The following is a 22178-nucleotide window of genomic DNA, read 5'->3' as shown; positions in this document are numbered from 1 at the left end:
ACAGGTACAAATTAGAAAAACAGAGAGAAGATAAAATAGTTACTAGAAAGGCACAAGAGGAAGAAAAAAACCCCTTACATTTAAAATTGTATTTCCCACGTTATATTCTTTAAAAATATGGAACCTCAGAAAAAAGATCTTTATTATAAAATTAAAAATACTGATCTTATTAATCTCATACCTAAACATAGGTGAGCACTATTTTGAAACTTTAGTTTCACGTTCTTCTTCACAAGTTTTCTTTCACTTAAACATTTCTTATTTAGTTCCTCAAAGTCATTTTTGCTGCAGAGCATACTGATAAAACAACACCTTATGAAAAGCACTGTGAAGATTTTTGTAAAAGTAAACCTAATCAGGTTCCATCCAAAAAAATATGCATTTTCAAATAGCAAAGGGACACTTTATTTGTTGTCAGATGATTGAAATAATATTATGGTCTACATTTCCCTAGTTGGTGCTGGTATGCAAAATACTAAGTAAGTATAGTAAACTACTGATAACATTACCACCATTCATATATAGTTCTCCATATTACAATACAAAATATAGCACTGAATTCAAACAAATAAACAAATGTACTGAAAAATCAGCACTAACAGCAACCACAACAACTTACGGATTCCAGTGTTCTTTAGAAATCCTGTATAGACTGGAAAACATGATAGGAAGTATTACATTGGAATTCTCCTCTATCAAACTCATTATGTATTCATTATTCCAATAGTAAAGTGCTCTTTCAGCCACCTTGAAATAAAACAGAATTATTTTCAAAACTGCTTATGTCAAATTACAAACAAAAGCAAGTAAAAACAACTTGCTCCTCAATTGACAAAAACAGGAATTTACTTATGTAGATTTTCTTAGTTGTCTCCCTCAGAAATCTGACAAAATTTTATCAACACAGGCAGAGATATTTGATATACATGCATGTGTGAGTGCATACTGGGCCATAATTGTCTGGTCCTTCAGATTGTATTACAATACTACATCCACCATCTTGCCAGTGTTGACCCCACCCCTACAAATACTTCTGTGTTGGCAGGAGGAGAAAAGTAAAGCAACCTTCAGTCAAATTTACTAACTGGGAAGGGGATGTGAGGCAAGGACAGAGTTCTCAGAACCACAACTGAAATATCATAAATTATTTCCTATTCCAGATTATTGACTTCTAAGAAACTATTGAACTACCCCTGAGATTGGTTGGACTGGTATACCAGAGGAAAAATGGAATGTTCCACAGAACATCCAAACATTACATCCTCTAATTTTATATATCTCCAATTAAATGCTCTTAATTATTTCCTCTCTTTGGGAACCTGAAATATTAAATTACATCCGATAGACTCTATTGACACAGAAAGATGACGAACAAAGAGTCCACTACACTTAGTAAATCATGCATCTTTCACAATCGTATATAAATTTTCTACCTATCATTCTTCTCTATTCTATTAATTTTTCTATGCTTTCCATGCTAATTGAGCAATTAAAAACAAACTTTTTTATACCTATCTCCATTTATTTTTCATTAATCTGTAAGAATTTTATTGGAATGGATCCAATACTGTTTCTTTCATAACAATCTCCTACTAGAAAGAAAAGGTGTGAGTGGTAGATGAATATGTAGAACTTGCTTTTCACAAACTATGAAAGTCTTGCATGAATAAAATCAAGAAACAAAAATCCTGAACCTATTCATCTAAAAGGAACAAATATTGCCAATTTCATTATATTTTCCCAGTGAATAAACATTATTTTCCTTTAAAAAAATAATAGCAGTTATAATGCCAATATCAGCAATTATTATTAGTGTAATATCACACAAAGCCATTTATATCTATCTGACTGAAATTTGTTCAGTCATCTCCTCCTATTTAATTTGTAATAACAGAAATCATATAAATGGGATTCTGAAGAGGAATTAGATCTAATGAGTATGTCAATTCCAATCAGATTCCATAGTGAACCAATTTAAGCCATTTCCCAAACTCCAGTCTGAACCTAATCTTGCAGACATAACACATTTATAATAATTAGTCTCATCTAGTTGCAATACTGACCTGAAAATGAGGGCTAGAGACACATTTAGCTAATTGTTTAAATAAGGGTTCCTGAATTTTGACAAACTGTGAAGGTTCAATCACATCCAATATTTCTTCCAGCTCTCCAAGGAACATGACCTAAAATAATTTGTTTTAAAAATATTAAATATAAATATATTTTCCTTAGAACTTATCTATTAAATTTCCAAAGAAGCATCAATTCAACTGAATTTTATGAACAAAAGTAATGTTCATTTGCTAATACTAGCTGCAATTATTGGGCTGTTTCTTAAGAAATACTGTAAGTGCATTTTTAATTGATATCATTGAAAGCTTGTTTCAACGTTGTTTACTGTTTTATATTTCAGATTGGCACCTGATATTAAAAATAAGAGTTTAAATATTATTTTTAAGAACATCCTTTTACATTTCCAGACAGCTTTAAGAAAGTATTGCTTTATTCCTACCACAATATGGAGCCTAATAATATTGTTTATGTCAAAAATCTACACTGGAGTGAGGATGACAGCAAATGAAAAAACATTCATTATGACATTACAATATAAAATATACTCCTTAGGGATTAGTGGTCAGGAACTTGCATGCAAATAAATAAGGGGCAATGCAGATTTTGTTACTTTGACAAAAGTTCCATTTGCTATGGACAATCATGTCTTTAAGTTCTTCTTAGGAATTATATTCACTGTATTATGAAATATAATTTATTTCTGTCCCAAGATTACCCTTTTTATTAATAATCTATTTTAAATAAGAAAACAATCTAAACTTATCAAATATACCTCTTTTTGACTGCAAGTTTTCGGCCAGAATTTCATTAAACCTCTAATGACCTAAATTAAATCAGAAAAAGTAAACAGACCAATTAGAAATAATAATATATCAGTCCGCAAAATTTTTATTCAATATTTTAAAATGTTCATCTGTGCATGTATTTCTTATATTTACAGGTTCTGTGAGTGAAGGGTCTTTCTCTAGAAACTGCACAATGCAATACGCCAGCTGCAGAAACAAAAGAAAACATGAACATTAAATCTTTAATTAAAAGGAAAAGAAAAATAGTTGTTAAGTGACTAAACTTGACGCATAGTTTGAATCATAACTAGTAAGGATAGAATGTCCATTAGTATTTCTTGGTTCTTTCATTCTACTTTTTGCAACTATAGTCTGGGGATTCCTTTAAAACAGAACAAGGAGCAATGCATGAAGTGTAATATAAAAGGACAGCTTGGGAATTCCCATCTTCCTGCATTGCCTTGTCTGTCTGTAAGTGGGCTGTTTGGGATATAGGTCCTATTTCACTACAAGCCATACTCCGCTGCTGCAAGCAAGACTGCAACACATTTGTTCTAAATCACATTCCACAGTACAGGTTGTCCAGATAATACCAATCATGATGACTGGTGTATAATTTAAATCAGGGGTGAGGTAGGATGGCCCTTTTATGACTTGTGGACTTCCAACTGCCAGAATTCCTGAGCCAGCCATCGTTCCCCACCTCTGATTTAAACAGTAATAAAAGGACATTTCTAGTAGTCCTTGATTTACCACCATGCATTTAGTGACCGCTTAAAGTTACAATGAGACTGAAAAAAGTGACTCATGCCCATGGCAACATGATCAAACTTCAAAATTCGGAGGCTTGACAAGTGGCATACATTTACAGAGGTTGCAGTGCCCCAGGGTCATGTGTTCATCTTTTGCAAGCAAAGTCAATGGGGAAGCCAAATTCACTTAACAACTGTGTTGATAACAACTGCAGTGATTTAGTTGGCAAGAAAAGTAGTAAAATGGAGCAAAATTCACTTAACTTGCTTAGCAATGAAATGTTGGGCTCAATTGTGGTCATAAGTCAAGGAGTACTTGTGTGCCAGAGTACATCCATATAAATGTGAATTTAATAACATTTACAATTCATTACTAAACAATTTGTCTTTAAGATATTTTTCCTTTACATTTTTGGCTGCATTAAGCACCTTCTGAGAACTTGCGAGATGAGTTAGTGGCTTTGTAGAAAATAGATATATCAAAAGCTAGCAAGGCTACATCTGCAGGAACGTTAGACAAAAAGTTTACCAAACAATGCTTTTAATGATTGAGGAAAAAGTTAGACATGCAGTATGGTAACAATTATTATCAGTTTAAGAAAAGAAGACTATTATATAACATAAAGTACAGGAACCAATCAGAATTCATGCTGGATATTTTGCCCATCATAATCACATCTGACACAAGTAGTTAACTGTATAACATCAGAAACAAGCATTCTTAGCAGTATCCAGTCTCCTCACTGGATAGAAGGGGTTGTTTTTAAAACATAACGCATTCCTCTTATTTTCTATAATTCCATTTCAGATACAACTTTCAACTGACATAAAATTCACCAAGAAGTAAATTAAGAAAGGAAAAAAAATTGTAAGTACCGATCGATTATTGTGACTATTTGCTTTTCCCCAATCAAGTATGGGGACATATAAAAACCTGAATTTCCTATTTTGAAAGAAAGACTAGCAAACAGACACAGATACAGATAGATAGCTGTTTAATCCAGAACCCATTCCATTTTTGTTGTCATCCAAATGTGCTAATTTGTAGGGGGAAGGGAGGGCTTCTGACTCCCCAAGATGTATAAAGATTCAAAGTCTTTCTTTTGTAACCTCAGAGCATCTTTCAAACAAGCTGTTGAATATTAGTGGTATGATTACTGTAAATCGGTAACAGTTTTCCATGACTTTAAGGTAGAATAAATGCATCAGAAGAATAAAATTAACTCTTAAAAAATTAAGGGAACCTACCCAGCCCTGAATTTCAATCATATTGATGTGGCTTAAATCTACGCAATATCATTCATTGTAGCATAGTTACCAAAACATCATCCATCTTTCTGTTAGATGTAGCAATAGCAATAGCACTTAGTATTATATACCACTTTACAATTCTTTTTACAGCCTTCTCTGAGCAGTTTACAGAGTCAGCATATTGCCCCCAACAATGTGGGTCCTCATTTTACCCACCTTGGAAGGAGGGAAGGTTGAGTCAACCTTGAGCCTGATGAGATTCAATCTGCCAAATTGCAGGCAGCCGGCTGTCAGCAGAAGTAGCCTGCAATACTGCATTCTAACCACTGCGCCAACGTACCTCTCAGTGCAACATTAAACAATGTTTTAAAAAGTCTTAGTAAAATCTAATCAGACCAAACTTTTTTTTCCTATAACTTTCTTAGCACTTATTAATGCAGGTGCAATCTCTGTCACAATTTGATCACTTTAGATGGTTCTGAACCACATTTGTTTTCTATGAAATGGATATTGAGCACACAAATACTAGGTAAAAAGATGAGCTGTAGGTTGAAGTAAAGCTCATCTTTAGCTTTCTAAAAAAATTAGTTTCTGAGTTTAAATGCTATCAATTTACTCTGGTAATTTGGCATTTGCAATTTTTTAATACTTGCTTTATAGCTTTAAAGCACAGACTTTCAAAGATTTGGATGTGAAAAAAGATTCAGTTTTAAGATAGACACCTTCAAGTCAAGTTTGACTCCTACTGGCTGTACTAACCTACCCATGCTGCTTTCTTGGCAATAATAGTTAAGCAGTTTACCTCTTGCTTTGCCCAGGATGTCTTTTGACTTCCCAGTCTAGCCTATAATTTTAGTGTTTCCTCATGGCTTCCTATCCAAGAAGTAACCAGACTCAAAATCAAGACCTCGCAATGTATGGCAGATGGTTGCTACTGATATTCTGTATTAGGACCCTTAAACTATTTTTATTGTAAAATATATTATTAAAATTTGTTGTTTCAATATTCTTTTTTTCCCTTCAGTTTTAAAGAAAAAATTACAAGTATTAAAAATAACATTTAAAAATGCTTGCTGTGACCTTGAAAGTTTAAGAACCACAGCTCTAGATTACATAGGGGGCATTTTTAAATATCAGATTAAGATTGAAGGCTGCATTTATCCTTTAAGTAATATAATGTGAGGCTCACTCCAAACAGAAGTTGAAAACTGAATACAAAAATGATTGAAGCCAGGCTAAAATCTACATTTTAATTAATAAATATTAATTTCTTCTCATACACTTTAAAATATATAGACCTCCAGCTTTATTAGAAATAAAACATTAACAGCAATTGTTTTAGGGATTCTACCGAGATACTGAAGAATCTACAGATTGTACAATATAATGAAGTCAATAGTTTCAAATACCAAACATGACAAAGATCTTTATTTGAAAATTGGGAATGAGAGTTCCTAAATAAAGAGTGATAATAAAATGGACTTAGTTCCACTAACAACTCACATCTCAAATCAGTTTCATCTTCTGATCTACTATATAACTAGATTCCCAGAAAGCAGTGATTTCTTTGATTTGGGCTTAGCAAATTGGGAAAATCCAGTTATTGTGACATGTTTTATAGCTTAAAGTACTATAAGAATCCAGTCAAATGTGGCCTATTCAATAAACCTAGTTTACAACAGTGAATGGGTTAGAACAATTTGTGGACCAGCCTGTGCATCTTTATGCATGGTAGTAAATATGTTTTAACTTAATAATATTGTACATTGTATATGGAACAGAATGTGACACAGTTCTTACAAAAATGTAATACATAACATAGTACTTAAATTTCTACCTGTGCATGGAACAGCGATAGACTTCTAACAGTATGTAGAGGGATCAATACTTTCACCAAAAACTGTTTATGCTCTGCTTTAAGAGGTAAAGCAAAGCCATTGATAATACTAGAAATAAGAAAAGGAGAAAATTTTTATTTATTTGTTATATGATCTATAATTTGCTTTTCCTCCAAACTTATTGAACTCCATCTTCATTTTATTCCCACCACAAAAACCCTGTGAAGTAGGTTGAATGCAACTGGTCTAAACCCAGTCACTGTCCATGGTGAACAGTGGACTTGAACCCAGATCTCCCTGGACTTTGTCCTATATTTTACTTATATTGTATTTCAATGTACAATATACTGAAATCTGAAATGAGAAAAACTACTTCTGATCTGGCACAAGTGCTCTTTCTGCAGCTGTAAGCAACTCCTTAAAGAGACATGTGTTTTCATGAAACTGCATAGAAGCTATGTTGGTCTGAGAAAACACTCTGAATTTAGAAAATGTGATGGATATGTTATCAAAATACTGCACATTCATAATCACTGATCACTTTTACACAGGATTAAACTCTGGAAAGCTCACCACATGTAAAGTAGTGCATATAATTCTATTTTGGTAATGATGATGACTGACTGATTTGCTGTTTTGACTGCTTTAATTCCTGAGATATTCTGTACTGTTCGTTTATGTACTTTGCCCATTTGCTAGAACAGATCAGTCTATAAATACTGATAAATAACTAAATAAGCATAGAGATTTTTCTCTTATTATTATGGTTTATCACAAAATCAGCCAGAAGTTTAGATGGGATTTAGAATTTTTGTCCCTCTATTGATTCTTTCCCAAGGACCTTGAATTGGCAGGTGTGGATATTTGATGGTGTTAAAGGTACCATAAGCAGGATGTACACGTGTGCACAATTATTAGGAAAGAGAGTATTTTCACCTTATCATCATTTTTATGCATATATTCAACCTCCAAACTGTATAAAATTGAATGCTTAGTGGATACAAGCATATCAGGTGATGTGTATTTCTATAATGAGGGAGGGTATGGCTTAAGGAGATCAATACCCTATATTAATTATCTGCATAATTATTAGGCAGCTTCTTTGCCTCAGGCAAAATGGGCCAAAAAAGAGATTTAGCTGACTCTGAAAAGTCAAACATTGTAAAAAGTCTTTTAGAGGGATGCAGCACTCTTGAAATTGATAAAATATTGGGGCCCGATCACAGAACCATCAAGCATTTTGTTGCTAATAGTCAACAGGGTCACAAGAGACACGTTAAGAAAAGAAGACACACCTTAACTGCCAAAGATTTGAGAAGAATCAAACATGGAGCTACCAGGAACCCTTTATCCTCCAGTGCTGTCATATTCCAGAATTGCAACCTACCTGCAGTGCCCAGAAGTACAAGGTGTTCAATGCTCAGAGATATGGCCAGGGTAAGAAAGGCAGAAACCCGACCACCACTGAACAAGACACATAAGTTGAAATGGCAAGACTGAGCCAAAGAATATCTGAAGACAGCTTTTTCAAAGATTTTATGGACTGATGAGATGAGAGTGACTCTTGGAGGACCAGATGGATGGGCCCGTAGTTGGATCAGTAATGAGAAGAGCTCCACTTCGACTCAGACACCAGTAAAGTGGAGGTGGGGTATTGGTATGGGCTGGTATTATTGAAGATGAACTAGTTGGACCTTTTTGAGTTGAAGAGGGATTCAACATAAACTCCCAAACCTACTGCCAATTTTTTAAAAGACACTTTCTTCAAGCAAAAAGTCTGCATCTTTCAAAAAGACCATGGTTTTTATACAGGACAAGGCTCCATCGCATGCCTCAAAGTACTCCACTGCGTGGCTAGCTAGTAAAGGCTTTAAAGATGAATGAATAATGACATGGCTCCCTTCTTCACCTGACAACCCTATTGCCATGATGGCGAACCTATGGCATGCGTGCTGGGAGTGGCATGCAGAGCCATCTCTGCGGGCACTCAAGCCATTGCCCCAGCTCAGTTTCACTGCGCATGCGTACACACCTCCTGCCAGCCAGCTAATTTTCAGGTATCTACTGCAGATGCCTGGGGGGCGGGGTGCATGCGGGAGACATGTGTGCATGCACAGGGGCTGGGGAGCACATGCCAGGGGGCGAGGGTCACGCGTGCATTGCAAGTACAGGGGGCATGCGTGCTCTCATGCGCATAAGCGCACACTTTCAGCACGCGACAAAAAAAGGTTAGCCATCACTGCCCTATTGAGAACTTGTGGGCCCTTCTTAAACAGGAGATTTATGGTGAAGGAAAGAGTAACCTTTCTGAACAGGGCTGTGGAAGCTGTGGTTGCTGCTATACAAAATGTTGATCGTCAACAGACCTAGGCTTATGACTGTTATTGAAAAGAAGGAAGGTTTTTTTTTTTGAACTATCAGAAATGTTTGTACATTTTGAGTTGTTTATTATTTCACTTTAACAGGTGCAAATAAACTAGTGAAATGAGTAAATTTTCATTTTTCATTTAGTTGCATAATTCTGCACACTAATAGCCACCCAATAATTGTGCATATATATTCTCTTAAGAAAGCTAATACATCATTTTTACTTTCTGAAATATTCAGGTTTGAGGATTATTAACATTTTGGTTTGACTGAAAGCACGGTAGTTGTTCAATAATAAAATTAATCCTCCAAAATACAACTTGCCTAATAATTATGCAGACAGTGTAAACTGTTCCAAGCAAATATGCCTTTTGTAATTGATTGATGCTGATTTCGTCAATGCAGATGTTGTTCAAGTGGTGCTTCAAATTGTTTCAAGATTGCACTCAAGGTGCCTAATACTATTAGTATCACCTTTGCTTTCATTTGCCATGGCCATTCTATTTCTATTTGCAGATCTTTGTATTTTGTGACTTTCTTCCGTTCTTTCTCTTCTATTGCTGTCTCCTGAGACAACCATGTCCAATATTCAGACTTTTTTGTCTTTCTTATTGACAATTGTTAAGTCTGGATACTGGATGTGATAGTTCCAATAGTTAAGTAGCAGATCATTATTATCCATAATTCATATTTATATTCCACTTTTTCTTTGGGAATTCAAAAAGAATACACTGGAAATTATTAAAAAAAACTAATTTTATTAGTTTTTAGAAAGGCCCTGAAAACATATTTTGATGATGTTACCTAGTTTGGTAATGAAACATCTTCAAGAAAACAACCAAGCTCAGAGAGCACTAAGAACTCCATACATTTTTGTAAAGGCTTTGACTGATTTTAATTATTTTACTTCTTTCATTTGTGAATGAATGAATGAATGAATGAATGAATGAATGAATGAATGAATGAATGTCAGGATATAATGGAAATGTAATTGTATGATCTGGCATCTAAATTTAATTTTTATATTACTTTTAATGAAGTAAGCATTTGCTAATGTATTAATAAATAAACATAGCTTTAATCTATAAACTCAGTATATTTACATATTATTATATTTACATCCTTAGTTATAAAAATGGGACTTCATTACCTTCCTAATATTTCCAGCAGTTCAGCCACACCATTGAAGTGTTCAGTTTCATAAACAAACCTGCAAAGCAAATTGCATACATTAAATGTTCATATTTATTCAGTGACACTATCATGCAAAACCCAAAAGTTTCTTGTGCCCCTATTTTCTTAAAACTTACCGTAAAAAAATATTATTAATCTGTTTTCTGATAAATGCTCTAAGACCAAGGAACTTGCCATAAATTCTGTGTAAGACTGTTTTTAAATAGTCCCGTTCCCGAGGATCTTCACTGTCAAATAGCTCCAAAAGCTAATAAAATAAAGAAAAACACAACAGATTATTGATGCTACTTGACTTTCCGCTTTTAATATCGCTGAAATGCTTTATTCTATCCAAATACCTGCACTTTTCTTTCTGTTTACTATGTTCCAAAATCACATCACATCATTATTTTTAATTTTCCTGCCTAATTCTTGCCATCTGTTTCTTTATTAGCAAGTGATAGCAGAAGAGAGTCAATGCAGTTTTCCTGCAGGTCTTAGGGTATATTCATATGAGGCAAGAAATGTTTCAATTAGTGGATTCTAGCAAACTCTTGTATAAAATTCTTAGTGGTGGCATTTGCTATTTCTTGAATTTAGCCGTAATTCTCCAATATTAAACATTCATACAAAATATCCCCAGAACTGAATGAGCACAAGTAACTAAAAATTACCATTCATCTTGATTAACAAAGGCTGGTATATTTATTAATACAATAAGACTAAATAAAATAGAGCTCTGTACCTGTAATACAAATTTTTGATCTATATACTTTTTGGCAATGCTGGGCTGAAATTCTTGGCTTTCCAAAAATCGTATGAAAAATTCATATACAAGCTGCAAAAAATAACAACACAGGTTAGTACAGATTAAATGCATTCTGTAATTGCACATATTGCTATTTGAGTGACCTGCCCTCCCTACTTACTTTGACCATTTCATTAGATCTGTCAGAGGAGGCATGCTCTGGGTGCCATCAGCTAAAGGCCAACATCTGGTGGGTCCCAGAAAATGTGCACTCTCTGCCCAGATGCCCACCTCAGAGACCATGATTCTTCCCCCAAAATTAGATATTTTTTTGATATTCTGGAAAGCCCTTAAGATCTGGTTAGGTCAGAGGTGGGCAACTATGGCCCCTTTATGACTTGTGGACTTCAACTCCCAAAATTCCTGAGCTAGCATGGCTTGCTCAGGAATTCTGGGAGTTGAAGTCCATAATTCATAAAAGGGCCATAGTAGGCCACCCCTGGGTTAGGTTATCAGGCCTAGTGTTCCCAGGGACCTAGAGACATGTTTAGATGGCTCAAATGCCAGCTATTTTTATTCTCTCTTTACTTAAAGAGGTTTGTAAAACTTCTGTTATTGTAATATTTACTGTAAACGTGGTTTTTTGTGTATCTATGGTTTTACTCATTTGTTGTGCACTATCCAGTGTTGCTTTTGCTTTATTTCAAACACCCCACCAATGTTCCCCCAACCTCTGCAATAGTCTATCCCTCCCTATTATAGATTTGAGAGCTATGAAAGCATGGCTTTTCAGCAGGCATTTGGGGTTTCTTTAAGACTGTGCTAAATACAATCACCTGTAAATGTGGCCATGATGCTTCAAGAGTGGGTTCATCTTCTTCTGGATCAAACTCATTGCTATCACTTGGAGGAAGTGTTCGGAATATATTGCAAGAAACCTTGAAATGGCAAAGAAGAATGTTCACATTTCTACTACAAAAATCAGCCAGTTACAAGAGATGAGATGCAGTGATTAAAATAGAATGCTTTTTCAATAATTTACAGATTATAATTCATTCTACAAAAGATTCTGGAAAATTATTCTCAGATAGTAACAATTTATATGACACTATATGGTTAACAAGTGCATTAATAATTCTTGGCAGTTTTTTTACTCTTTAATAAAAGCAGGTAACAGCTTCTGACAACACTAAAGAGGCTACATTTTTGCTACAAAGTAGTCCTCAACTTACGATCACAATTGAGCCCAAAATTTATGTTGCTAAGTGAGATATTTGTTAAGTGAGTTTTGTACTATTTTACGACTTTTCTTACCACATTTGTTAAGTGAATCACTGCCATTGTTAAATTAGTAACACAGTTGTTAAGTGGAATCTGGTTTCCCAATTGAGTTTTCTTGTGAGAAGGTCACATGACACCAGGATGCTGCAACCATTATAAATGTGAGTCAGTTGCCAAGCATCCGAACACAAATCACAAGACCACATTTACAACTGCAACAGTTGTAAATGTGAAAAATGGTCATAAATCACTTTTTTCAGGGCTGTTGAAACTTCAAATGGTCACTAAATGAACTGTTGTAAGTCAAGGACTACCTGTACTCTGAACTGATTAGCACCTTTAAGTTCCAGCCTGAAGGAGCTACAATACTGAACAGAATAGGAGAACCTTATGCTTGAATATTGTCTTCCTAAAACCATGGAATGTATTCTGTAGGAATTTGTACCACATATTCTTAATCCAATAAAGGAGAATATTTGTAGCTCAGGGTTGAAATAAGGGCCACCAAGGACCCCTAATTTGTAATCCAGGTCAAGTGAGAGTCCGCTTATGTCCACAATTGAGACCAGAATTTCCATTGTTAAGCAAGGCAGATGTTAAGTGAATCACACCTGATTTTACTATCTTTTTACCATAGATGTTCAGTGAATCAAAGCAGTTACATGAATCACGAGGTTGTTAAGCAAATCTGGCTTCTCCCATTTACTTTGCTTATCAGAAGCTGGTTAGGAAGATTGTAAATAGCAATCACATGACCTGGGAGGTGCCAACTATCATAAATGCATCCCAGTTGCCAGGATGCCCAGTGCCTATTTTGATCATGTGACCATGAAGATGCCGCAAACATTGTAAGCATGAAGACTGGTTATTTTTTTCAGTCACTGTAACTTTGAATGGTTATAAGTTGAGGACTACTGTACTGCATCCAAAACCCATTTCACTGATATTCAAGTTTCAGTAGGACAGGGTTTATCAGCCAGCATGACTGGCTGGGGAATTCTGGGAGTTGACATCCACACATCTTATTTGGGAAACATTGGGCTAAGAAGCTTAAATAGCACAAAAATCGTACCATGATTTGAAATGAAACTCCCATCTCTCTGTCTTGCTCTCTCTCACATACATCTATAACTAATGCTATGAGTTTGAAAACAACATATTTTCATTTACATTTAATATATAAAAACTGAGGACTGGAATTCCTCATTGCTTGCTTTTGGCTCTCTTGTTTTTAGCTTTTAATAGCATCGTAAAAATGATATTACACAGGTTTCAAATTTTAATGCCATTTTATTCACACACACACACACACACACACACACACACACACACATATATATATAGCCTGATGATGGCAGATGAGATTCTGCCAAAACGTTGCTACAACTTTAAAAGCACAACTACAATGATGTGGGAAAATACCCGAACAAAGCTGAATACCATATACATACACACACAGACACAGACACACACAAACACACACCCTAATAACAGCATAAAAGTAAATTGTCCTCAATATGAACTTGAATCTCAACTGCAATCTTGAAGTTTTGCTGTTAAGGATTCAGTCTGTCATTGCTTTTTTCTAGAATATTTTTTCCAATTTACCAGTCTTGCCCATGACATTGGTATTCCCTGCTTAGCTTATCAAATTAGCCAATACTGAGTAAATGCTATCACTTCTTGAAGTACAGCATTAATATAGAGTATTTAAAAGTTTATTATTAATTTGAAGTAATGAGTAGTAATTAACATACTTTTATATATGGAAATAAAAGAAATATAGCCGCAGGATTTGATAGGCATTCAGATTTTTATCAAATACAATAAACAGCAACCACTTCCAATTAAAACACAGATACTGAGAAACAGTGACTAAGAATAAATTGTTCTGCATCTCCTCACCACAAGAGGGTGCATTCTAATATACTGCTAGTAAAAACAAGATTATTTTTACTCAGATCTTTAGAAGGTATCTCACACAGCATGTTGTTTTCAGAAGAAAGAAGCCTTATAATTAGTAATAAATACCACAATATATTTAATCTTTCTTTGGACATTTCTGTTAACAGAATCTATGTTCTGTTTTCTATAAATTAAGACCCATCTCACAGGATCAATGTCAGCTATTCATACTAGGAACATTGGGAGAAATGAAGAAGATTTCCTACAAAGACTGTTTCCAACAGTTTTATGTTCCAATGGACATAGTATTTGTCATTTATCCCTACAAATATAACTTAATAAGAGCTGCGGTGGTGCAGTGGTTAGAATGCAGTACTGCAGGCTACTTCTACTGCCTGCAATTTGGCAGATTGAATCTCACCAGGCTCAAGGTTGACTTAGCCTTCCATCCTTCTGAGGTCAGGTAAAATGAGGAGCCAGACTGTTAGGGGCAATAGGCTGACTCTGTAGACCGCTTAGAGAAGGCTGTAAAAAACACTGTGAAGTGGTATATAAGTCTAAGTGGTACTGTTATTAATGCTGGCCCTTATCATAGTAGTCAACTCTAATTTGTAAAAACATATTAAAAATTAAGAAAACTATTGAAGCTGAGAAAAATGACACTGATAGTCACTTGAAACAATAATGGTTAAATATTCTGCAAACCAGAACAAATTATCCTTTGTGTTATAGAAAGGGTTACACTTTCTACAGAAGTCAAATACAATAAACAGCAACCACTTCCAATTAAGTGGTTAATTGTGTTATAGAAAGGGTTACACTTTCTACAGAAATCAAATACAATAGAACCCACTTACAATTCTAATCTGAATTTTATGTCTTTAAATTTCCCTCACCTCCTCCAAAAAAAGAATAAACAATGAGGCATGCTTCTGAGGAATGGAAATAACTTCTATTTTAAACTATCAGAAAAGCAATTTTAGATATATGATGCAAGAAAAAAGGAGGGAAATGGGCATTGGTATATTTACCTGAGAGGCCTTTTCTCTGCAAGAGAGTCCAGGATAGGATAGGGTTAGACTCCTCCTCCTATGTCATCGAGCTGAGTCTGCCAAAGTTATAAAAGCCAGCCCTTGCTGCTGGCCCCAGCTTTTCAGCGAAGAAACTTGACAGATGTGGCGTGTCTCTAAAAATAAAACAGTGAGAGGATCCCTCCCCAACCATGACCAGACGAATACAGGGTGGGGCTGGACTCTCTCGCAGTATGTATAGAAAGGACATCTCAGGTAAATATACCAGTGCCGATTCTCCTTCATGCTGCTACGAGAGTCCAGGATAGGGACATACCAAAGCCTGAATGTCCAAGGAAGGTTCTATGTCTGGTCCGCTCAGTCCGACACTGGAAGAACCTTCTGAAGTACTCTCTTGCCAAATGCTGCTTCTGCAGAGGCTAAGAAGTCCAGTCGATAGTGCCGAATAAATGGAGAGGGCAATGCCCAGGTAGCTGCCCTGCAGATCTCCTCAATGGACACCTGAGTAGCCCAGGCTGCCGACATGGCTGTACTCTTAGTAGAGTGAGTTGTAAGCTTCTTGGGTACCAGGAGAGATAAAGTCTCATATGCAGTGGAAACACAAGCCCCGATCCATCTGCCCATCATGGATGGGGAAGCCTTGCTCCCTAAGGAAGCTGGTGGAAGGACACAAACATTGCTTCCATCTTGCAAAAGGTTGCAGTTCATTTTACATATATACAGAGAGCTCTCCACACATCCAGCATATGCCACTTGTGTTCCAACTCATGTTGAGGCTTAGGGAAGAAGTCCAGTAGGACTAGTTCTTGTGCCCTGTGGAACCAAGTAATCTTTGGAACAAAGGTAAGGTCTAAAAGTAGCACTACTCTGTTCTCGTGAAAAATGCACAAGTCCTGCCACACTGCCAACTCCAACACACTTCTGGCCAATGTGATAGCCACCAGGAAGGACACTTTGAGGGTCAAGGAATGGAGACCTATCGACCTTAAAGGTTTGAACGGGGGTCCCGTCAGGGCCTGGAATACTTTTGGGAGATCTCAAGTGGGATATCTATGAACTACCAGGGGATGCAGGTTTGAGGTTCCTCTCAAAAACCTACATCTTGGTGGGTGCTAAGATAGAGAGTTATAATTATCCATGACAATATTGAGGACAAGGCCGCAACCTGTCTACAGAAAGTGTTTGGCAAGAGCCCTTTATCTAGACCTTCCTGTAGGAACACCAGCACATCTGAGACTGTGGCTGATGAAGGGTTAGGGTAGCCCTAGAGCACCAACAGCAAAAGGCTCTCCAGGTGGCATCATAGATGCGACTGGCTGATGCTTTATGTGATGTCTGGATGGTTTTTATCACCTTATCGGGTAACTTAGTCTCTTTCAGAGATTTCTACTCAAGTGCCATATACCCAATGGAACCGCTGAGGTTCTGGGTGGAGTAGGGCCCCTTGGCTGAGGGAAATCCTGCTGGGTGGGATTCTCCATGGTCGAGCGATCGACAAGTTTACCAGGTCAGCTAACCAGGGCTATCTGGAACAATGAGGCGCCAGAAGAACCAGCTCCACCTTTTCCTCCAACATCTTCCGAAGAACAGCCGGAATGATCGGAAGAGGGGGGAAGGCATAGAGGAGACCTGGAGGCCATCTGCTCCAAAGTGCATTGGTCCCCTCCACTTCCTGGGTAGGAAATGTGGTGAAGAATCTGTCTACCTGTGCATTCTGGGGAGTGGTGAATACTACTGGGGAACCAAACCTGTTGGACAAGGATGAAGGCACCACTCGACCTTGGCAAAGCTCAGCCAGTCAGCTTGGATGTTGTCGACCGAGATGTGTTCATCCCTGAGAGACAGAAGATGTCTCTCTGCCCACCACCTCAGACGTTCGGCGTCCTGCATCAAGGATTTTGACCAGGTCCTGTCTGTTGACATGGGCCTTGGCGGCCATGTTGTCTATCATGATCAACATGTGAGACCCTATCACCTTGTCCTGAAATGTCTCAAAGTCAGGAAGATAGCCCTGAGTTCGAGCCAATTAATGGGGTGACACCTGTCTGTCTGGAACCAGTGACACTGAGCTATCTCGCTTTGCAGATGCGCCCCCAGCCATAAAGACTGGAATCTGTCGTGATCATGAGCCTGTCTGACTCCTTGAAAAAAATGGCCTTTCCTGATGGCCTGGAACTGCCACCACTGGAAAGAACGCAGGACTGGTGGAAGAACTCAGACTCTGATGGATGAGTGGCTGGTTCCCGCCTGTTAAAAGGAACAGCAAGAACCACTGCAGATTTCAGGCATGGAGTCAGGCCCATGGCACGATGCCTATACAGGAAATCATTTTTCCTAGGAGCTGGGACAGTAAAGACAGAGGAACTGTATGCTGCTGTTCAATCCAATTTATCAAGTCGTTCAGACTCCGTTGATGATCCGGGGAAAGGAAAACCTTGCAGAGGATCATGATGATGATTGCCCCTAGGTGTAGGAGATGGGTGGTTGATAGCAGATGACTCTTGTTGAAGTTTATGGAGAAACCATGTTCCTGCAGGATCCTCATCATGGTCTGAAGGTCACTGATGGCAGAGCAGGTTAATGATGACTGAATCAGGATATTGTCCAGGTAGCATTTGACCCTCACAGGTAGGGCGTGCCAATGCTGCCATAACCTTGGTAAAGACCATGGGGGCCGATGAGAGGCCAAACGGAAGGGCCTGGTACTGGTAGTACTTGTTGTAGCAAAAGCGAAGGAATTGGCGATGAAGGGGCCAGATCAGGATATAGAGGTATGCCAGTGGCCTATAGTTGAATAGGAGACTTTAGTGCCCATTGAAGATGGCTGAAACGAGACAAACAGGGCCTTGGTTTTACAATATATTAGCGTACATTTGATGTACCTGCGAAGAGCCCTCCAAACATCCAATTTGTGCCATCTGTGCTCTCTGTCATGTGAAGGAGCAGGGAAAAAGTCAGGAAGAGCAACTTCCTGAGCCCTGTGGAAATGAGAGTTTCCCTTTGGGATGAAGGAGGGGTTGAGGCACAGGACAACCCTGTTATCATGGAATGTGCAGAGGTCTTCCCTGATGGAAAGAGCTGCCAAATCTGATATGTGCTGGGCCAATGTGATGGCCACCAAGAAGGCGACTTTGAGCATCAAGAACTGCAGGCTTAAACGGGTCCTGAGTATGGGCTTGTAATATTGTTGAAAGGTTCCAAGAAGGATATCTGTGGACTGTTGGAGGTTTAAGATAGATAGCTCCTTTGAGGAAGGAGCAGACGACCAGAAGATGAGCTAACAAATTCCTCTTCCCATAGTGCAGCACAGTGGATAGGGCTGCTACCTGCCTGCACAGCATACTAGGAGAAAACCCTTTGTCGAGTCCTGGTTTGTAGAAAGTCCAGGATCTGTGGCACTGAGGCCACAGTCAGGTCTGTGCCCTTCTTGGTGCAACATTGATGGAATGCTTTCCCGGTAGTGTCATATATTCTGTTTGTAGAAGGCCTCCTGGAGGCTTGTATTGTTTTAGTGACATTTCTGGAAAAGTTATCCCTCCTCAGGATCCTCCTCTCAAGTGCCAGGCGGTCAATTATAGCCACTGAGGCTCCGGGTGTTCCAAGACCCCCTAGCTGAAAGATATCCTGCCCTGAGGGATCCTCCAAGGGCGGAACACTCACAGGCTCACTCGATCCGCATACCACGACTGCCAGTGAGGAGCGATCAGAATGATTTCTGCCTGCTCTAAAAGTACTTTCCTTATCAGCCCTGGTATGAAGGGAAGAGGAGGGAAGGCGTAAAGGAGACTCTTGGGCCAGCGGCTGCGAAGGGTGTTTACCCCTTCTGCACCTGGCGATGGGGATCTGGAGTAAAATCTGGGAAGCTGGGTATTCGTTGGAGTTGCAAAGAGGTTGAGTACTGGCCTCCCGAATCTCTGAGCTATGTCCTGGAACAGATCTGGATGGAGACGCCACTTGGAGTTGTCCACCCTGGTCCTGCTTAGGTAATCTGCCTGGACATTTGCTATCCTCAATATGTGCTTTGCCTTGATTGACAATAGGTAAGCCTCCGCCCAGGTTCCCAGTTGCTGCGTTTCGGACATGAGGGATCTGGAATGGGTCCCTTCCTGGCAATTGATGTGTGCTTTGGCCGCCACGTTGTCCATTAGGATCAGTACGTGTTGGCAGGTCACTGTGCTTTGGAAGTTTTTGAGAGCTAAGTGAATGGCTCTCAGTTCTAACCAGTTTATGTTTTGTTAAAGGTCCGCTGTGGACCATTGACCCTGAGCAAGCTGGGATTGTAGAAGGGCCCCCCATCCCAACAGACTCGCATCTGAAGTGACTGTGATGCTATTGGGTTCTTTGAATAGGGACCCCTTGGTGATTGCTGGGGAAACCCACCACCTGAGGGATCTGAGGACATCCAACTGGAGTCGGACCCTGATGTTGGAAGTGCTGGTGTTTGCCCTCTGAAACAGTAGGAGGAACCATTGGAGAGGCCTGCCGTGCAATCAGGCCCATGGTACTATGGCTATGCACAAGATTAATTTTCCCAGAAGCTGGGAAAGCACCACCAAGGGAGCTACTTGCTCCACTGTGACCTGTGCCATCAAGAACTTGATGCCGTCCTGGCGCTCCTAGGATAAATATACTTCGCATAGATTTGTGTCTATCACCACACCCAGAAGAAGGAGGCGAGTGGAAGGTATCAGCTGGCTTTTCTGGAAATTGATTGAAAATCCATCTTGTCTAAGTCAGGTCTGATTTGAGTTGTTGGTTGGAGCTGGACTGCATTAGGATGTCATACAGATAGCACTGGATGTGGACTGAAATTGTTCTGAGGTGCATGGTCAGTGCTGCCAGCACTTTTGTGAAGATCCTGGGGGCCAAGGATAGTCCGAATAGCAGGGCCTTGTATTGATAATGGCCCCCCGTATAATAGAATCTGAGAAACCTCCGATAGGAGGAGTAGATAGGGATGTGGAGGTAAGCCTCTGTCAGATCGTAGACATTAGATCGCCCCTACCTTATGTTCTCCAAAATGGACTGCAGAGATTGCATTTTGAATCTCTTGTAATCTAAATGAGCATTGAGCTTTTTGAGATCCAGGATCACTCTCCACCCCCCACCCCCCCCCGAGGACTTGGGAACTACAAATAGAATGGAGTAAAACCTGTGCCCACTCTGGTCCCAGCTCGATGGCCTGGTCGTCCAGCAAATGCTGGACCGCCGTGTCCATGAGCTTTCTCCTTACGTGGTTCTTGGAGGCTGGGCAATGGGTAAAGGTCCTTGGAGGAGTGGACAGAAAATCCAGGGTGAGACCGAATCGCACTGTTTTCAGGACCTAGGAATCAGATGTGATTGTCTCCCATCAGTCTGCAAATAGGGCCAGACAGCCACGGATGGGAAGAATGGTCTGGCAGTCATTTGGATCGATGGTAGGAACAATCTCCTGTGCCACGAAAGGGCCATTTAGATTGAAACTGTTGTTTCTATCTCAAAATCCTGATCTATCTGCAGGTCAATCTGATCTGGGCTGGTAGGATCTTTGGAATTGCGAGAATTCCTGGCCTGAGTCTGAGGAACGAAATGGCTGTCTACAGATGTAGGGAGAAGCCCTCCTATCGGCCCTCCTGGTAAGAGAGAATACTTTACTCTTACCTTTATTCTTGACTATGAAGGATTTAAGGCCTCTCCAAATAGGGAAGAACCCATGTAGGGGGCAGAGGCCACTTTCCATTTGGTTCTAGCATCTGCTTGCCACTGTCGTAGCCACAGCAGACGACAAGAAGTGATGTTGGAGGCCAGGGCCCTAGAGGAGAATCGCGCTGCATGCAGGGAGGAGTCGGTCGCAAATTCAGTGGCTGCCATCAGTTTGTTGATGTCCTGATGCATTCTGATTTCCTCAGGGGGAATCCTAGACTGTAACTGGCAAAGCCAGAGAAGGGATGTCCTAGTGAAAAAGGACATGGCTGAAGCTGCTTTAACCATCCATGAGTTGGCCTGGTGTTCCACCTTTTTGTCCTGTCTTAAGGGCCTCTGCTATGTCACCTGATATTGCAGAGGGAGAGGCCAAAGGTTCATCCAAAGGGGAAAGTTGAAGTGACTCGGAGAGGAGAGGAGCCATATTGGAAAAAAAAATTATCACTGCCCCCTGGAGTGGGGAAGGATCCAGGCTGTGCCCATTGTCTCTGAACTATGTCTAAAAATAACTTGGAACAAGGAATCTCCTGTTGGAGAATTGTAGGTTCAGAAAAAACCCTGGTGTTGGGTCCCTGAGTATCAGGTGAAGCAGTTGGTATAGTGGGCGGAGGATCAATTTGGACAGTGGTCCTAGTCTTGTGGAGGAGGGATTTTAATAGTCCCGGACTAAACAGACCTGAGAATGGGGTGGATCAGGTGATAGGTCCTCATCTGATGAGAACCTCTGCTCCCCCTGAATGTCCTCCTCCCTCCCAGATGCTCTGCTTCTGATGGAGTGGGCTGTAGAAGCCTCTTTCTGGTGCCTGGAAAAACCCATGGAGGCCTGGTATTACACTGGCTGCAATGGCTGAAGATCAGATCTTGGGGAAGAACACTGGCTCCTCCCCCTCAGGGAGGAGGCTACCCCATAAGAAATGGCCTGAGCAATAAGGGCCTTAAGATCCTCTGATAATTCAGGTCCATCCTATCTACTGAGCACATCCCTGCTGCCGTTGGAGTAAAAGTAGCCTCGGGTGTTCCAGTCCTGTCTCTGACCTGCAAATCTGCAGGACGAGGAAGCATGCAATCAAAAGGAAATCTCTGAGTTTGGATTTCCTCAGCAGAAGGGATAAATTCCTGCTCCCTATCTCCCTCTGGTGACCAAGCCACTAGAACTGCAGGCAACTCCTGTGCTAAAGGCTGCTGGGAGAGGGGGCTAACAGGCCCCTGTGGGGAGGGCGTATACCTCTCCTGGTCAGCTTGTTTCTGAGCTCTGGAGAACTGCTTTTCCAGTGCTCTTTGCCTCCTTTCTT

At 39.4% G+C, this 22178-nt stretch overlaps 1 protein-coding gene across 8 annotated transcripts in view; it reads right to left on the bottom strand.

The window, feature by feature from the left end:
• Nucleotides 1–22178, bottom strand: part of PPP2R5E (protein phosphatase 2 regulatory subunit B'epsilon) — a 71237-nt gene that overhangs the window by 5788 nt on the left and 43271 nt on the right. For all 8 annotated transcript variants that reach the window (XM_026698629.2, XM_026698626.2, XM_087922321.1 and 5 more), the window contains 9 exons: nucleotides 11824–11925; nucleotides 10985–11077; nucleotides 10377–10507; nucleotides 10217–10276; nucleotides 6699–6807; nucleotides 3012–3065; nucleotides 2846–2896; nucleotides 2064–2183; nucleotides 620–747 (listed from right to left, as the gene is read on the bottom strand). In XM_026698629.2, the coding sequence (XP_026554414.1) occupies nucleotides 620–747; nucleotides 2064–2183; nucleotides 2846–2896; nucleotides 3012–3065; nucleotides 6699–6807; nucleotides 10217–10276; nucleotides 10377–10507; nucleotides 10985–11077; nucleotides 11824–11925 (848 nt within the window). The remainder of the gene's footprint in view (nucleotides 1–619; nucleotides 748–2063; nucleotides 2184–2845; nucleotides 2897–3011; nucleotides 3066–6698; nucleotides 6808–10216; nucleotides 10277–10376; nucleotides 10508–10984; nucleotides 11078–11823; nucleotides 11926–22178) is intronic.

Source organism: Pseudonaja textilis, chromosome 1 (genome assembly GCF_049901715.1).
Source record: "Pseudonaja textilis isolate UNSWEBS1 chromosome 1, rPseTex1.2, whole genome shotgun sequence".
NCBI classification, from domain to species: Eukaryota; Metazoa; Chordata; class Lepidosauria; order Squamata; family Elapidae; genus Pseudonaja; species Pseudonaja textilis.
Note: the sequence above shows the minus strand (reverse complement) of the source record. Positions and strands in the feature narration are given on the sequence as shown.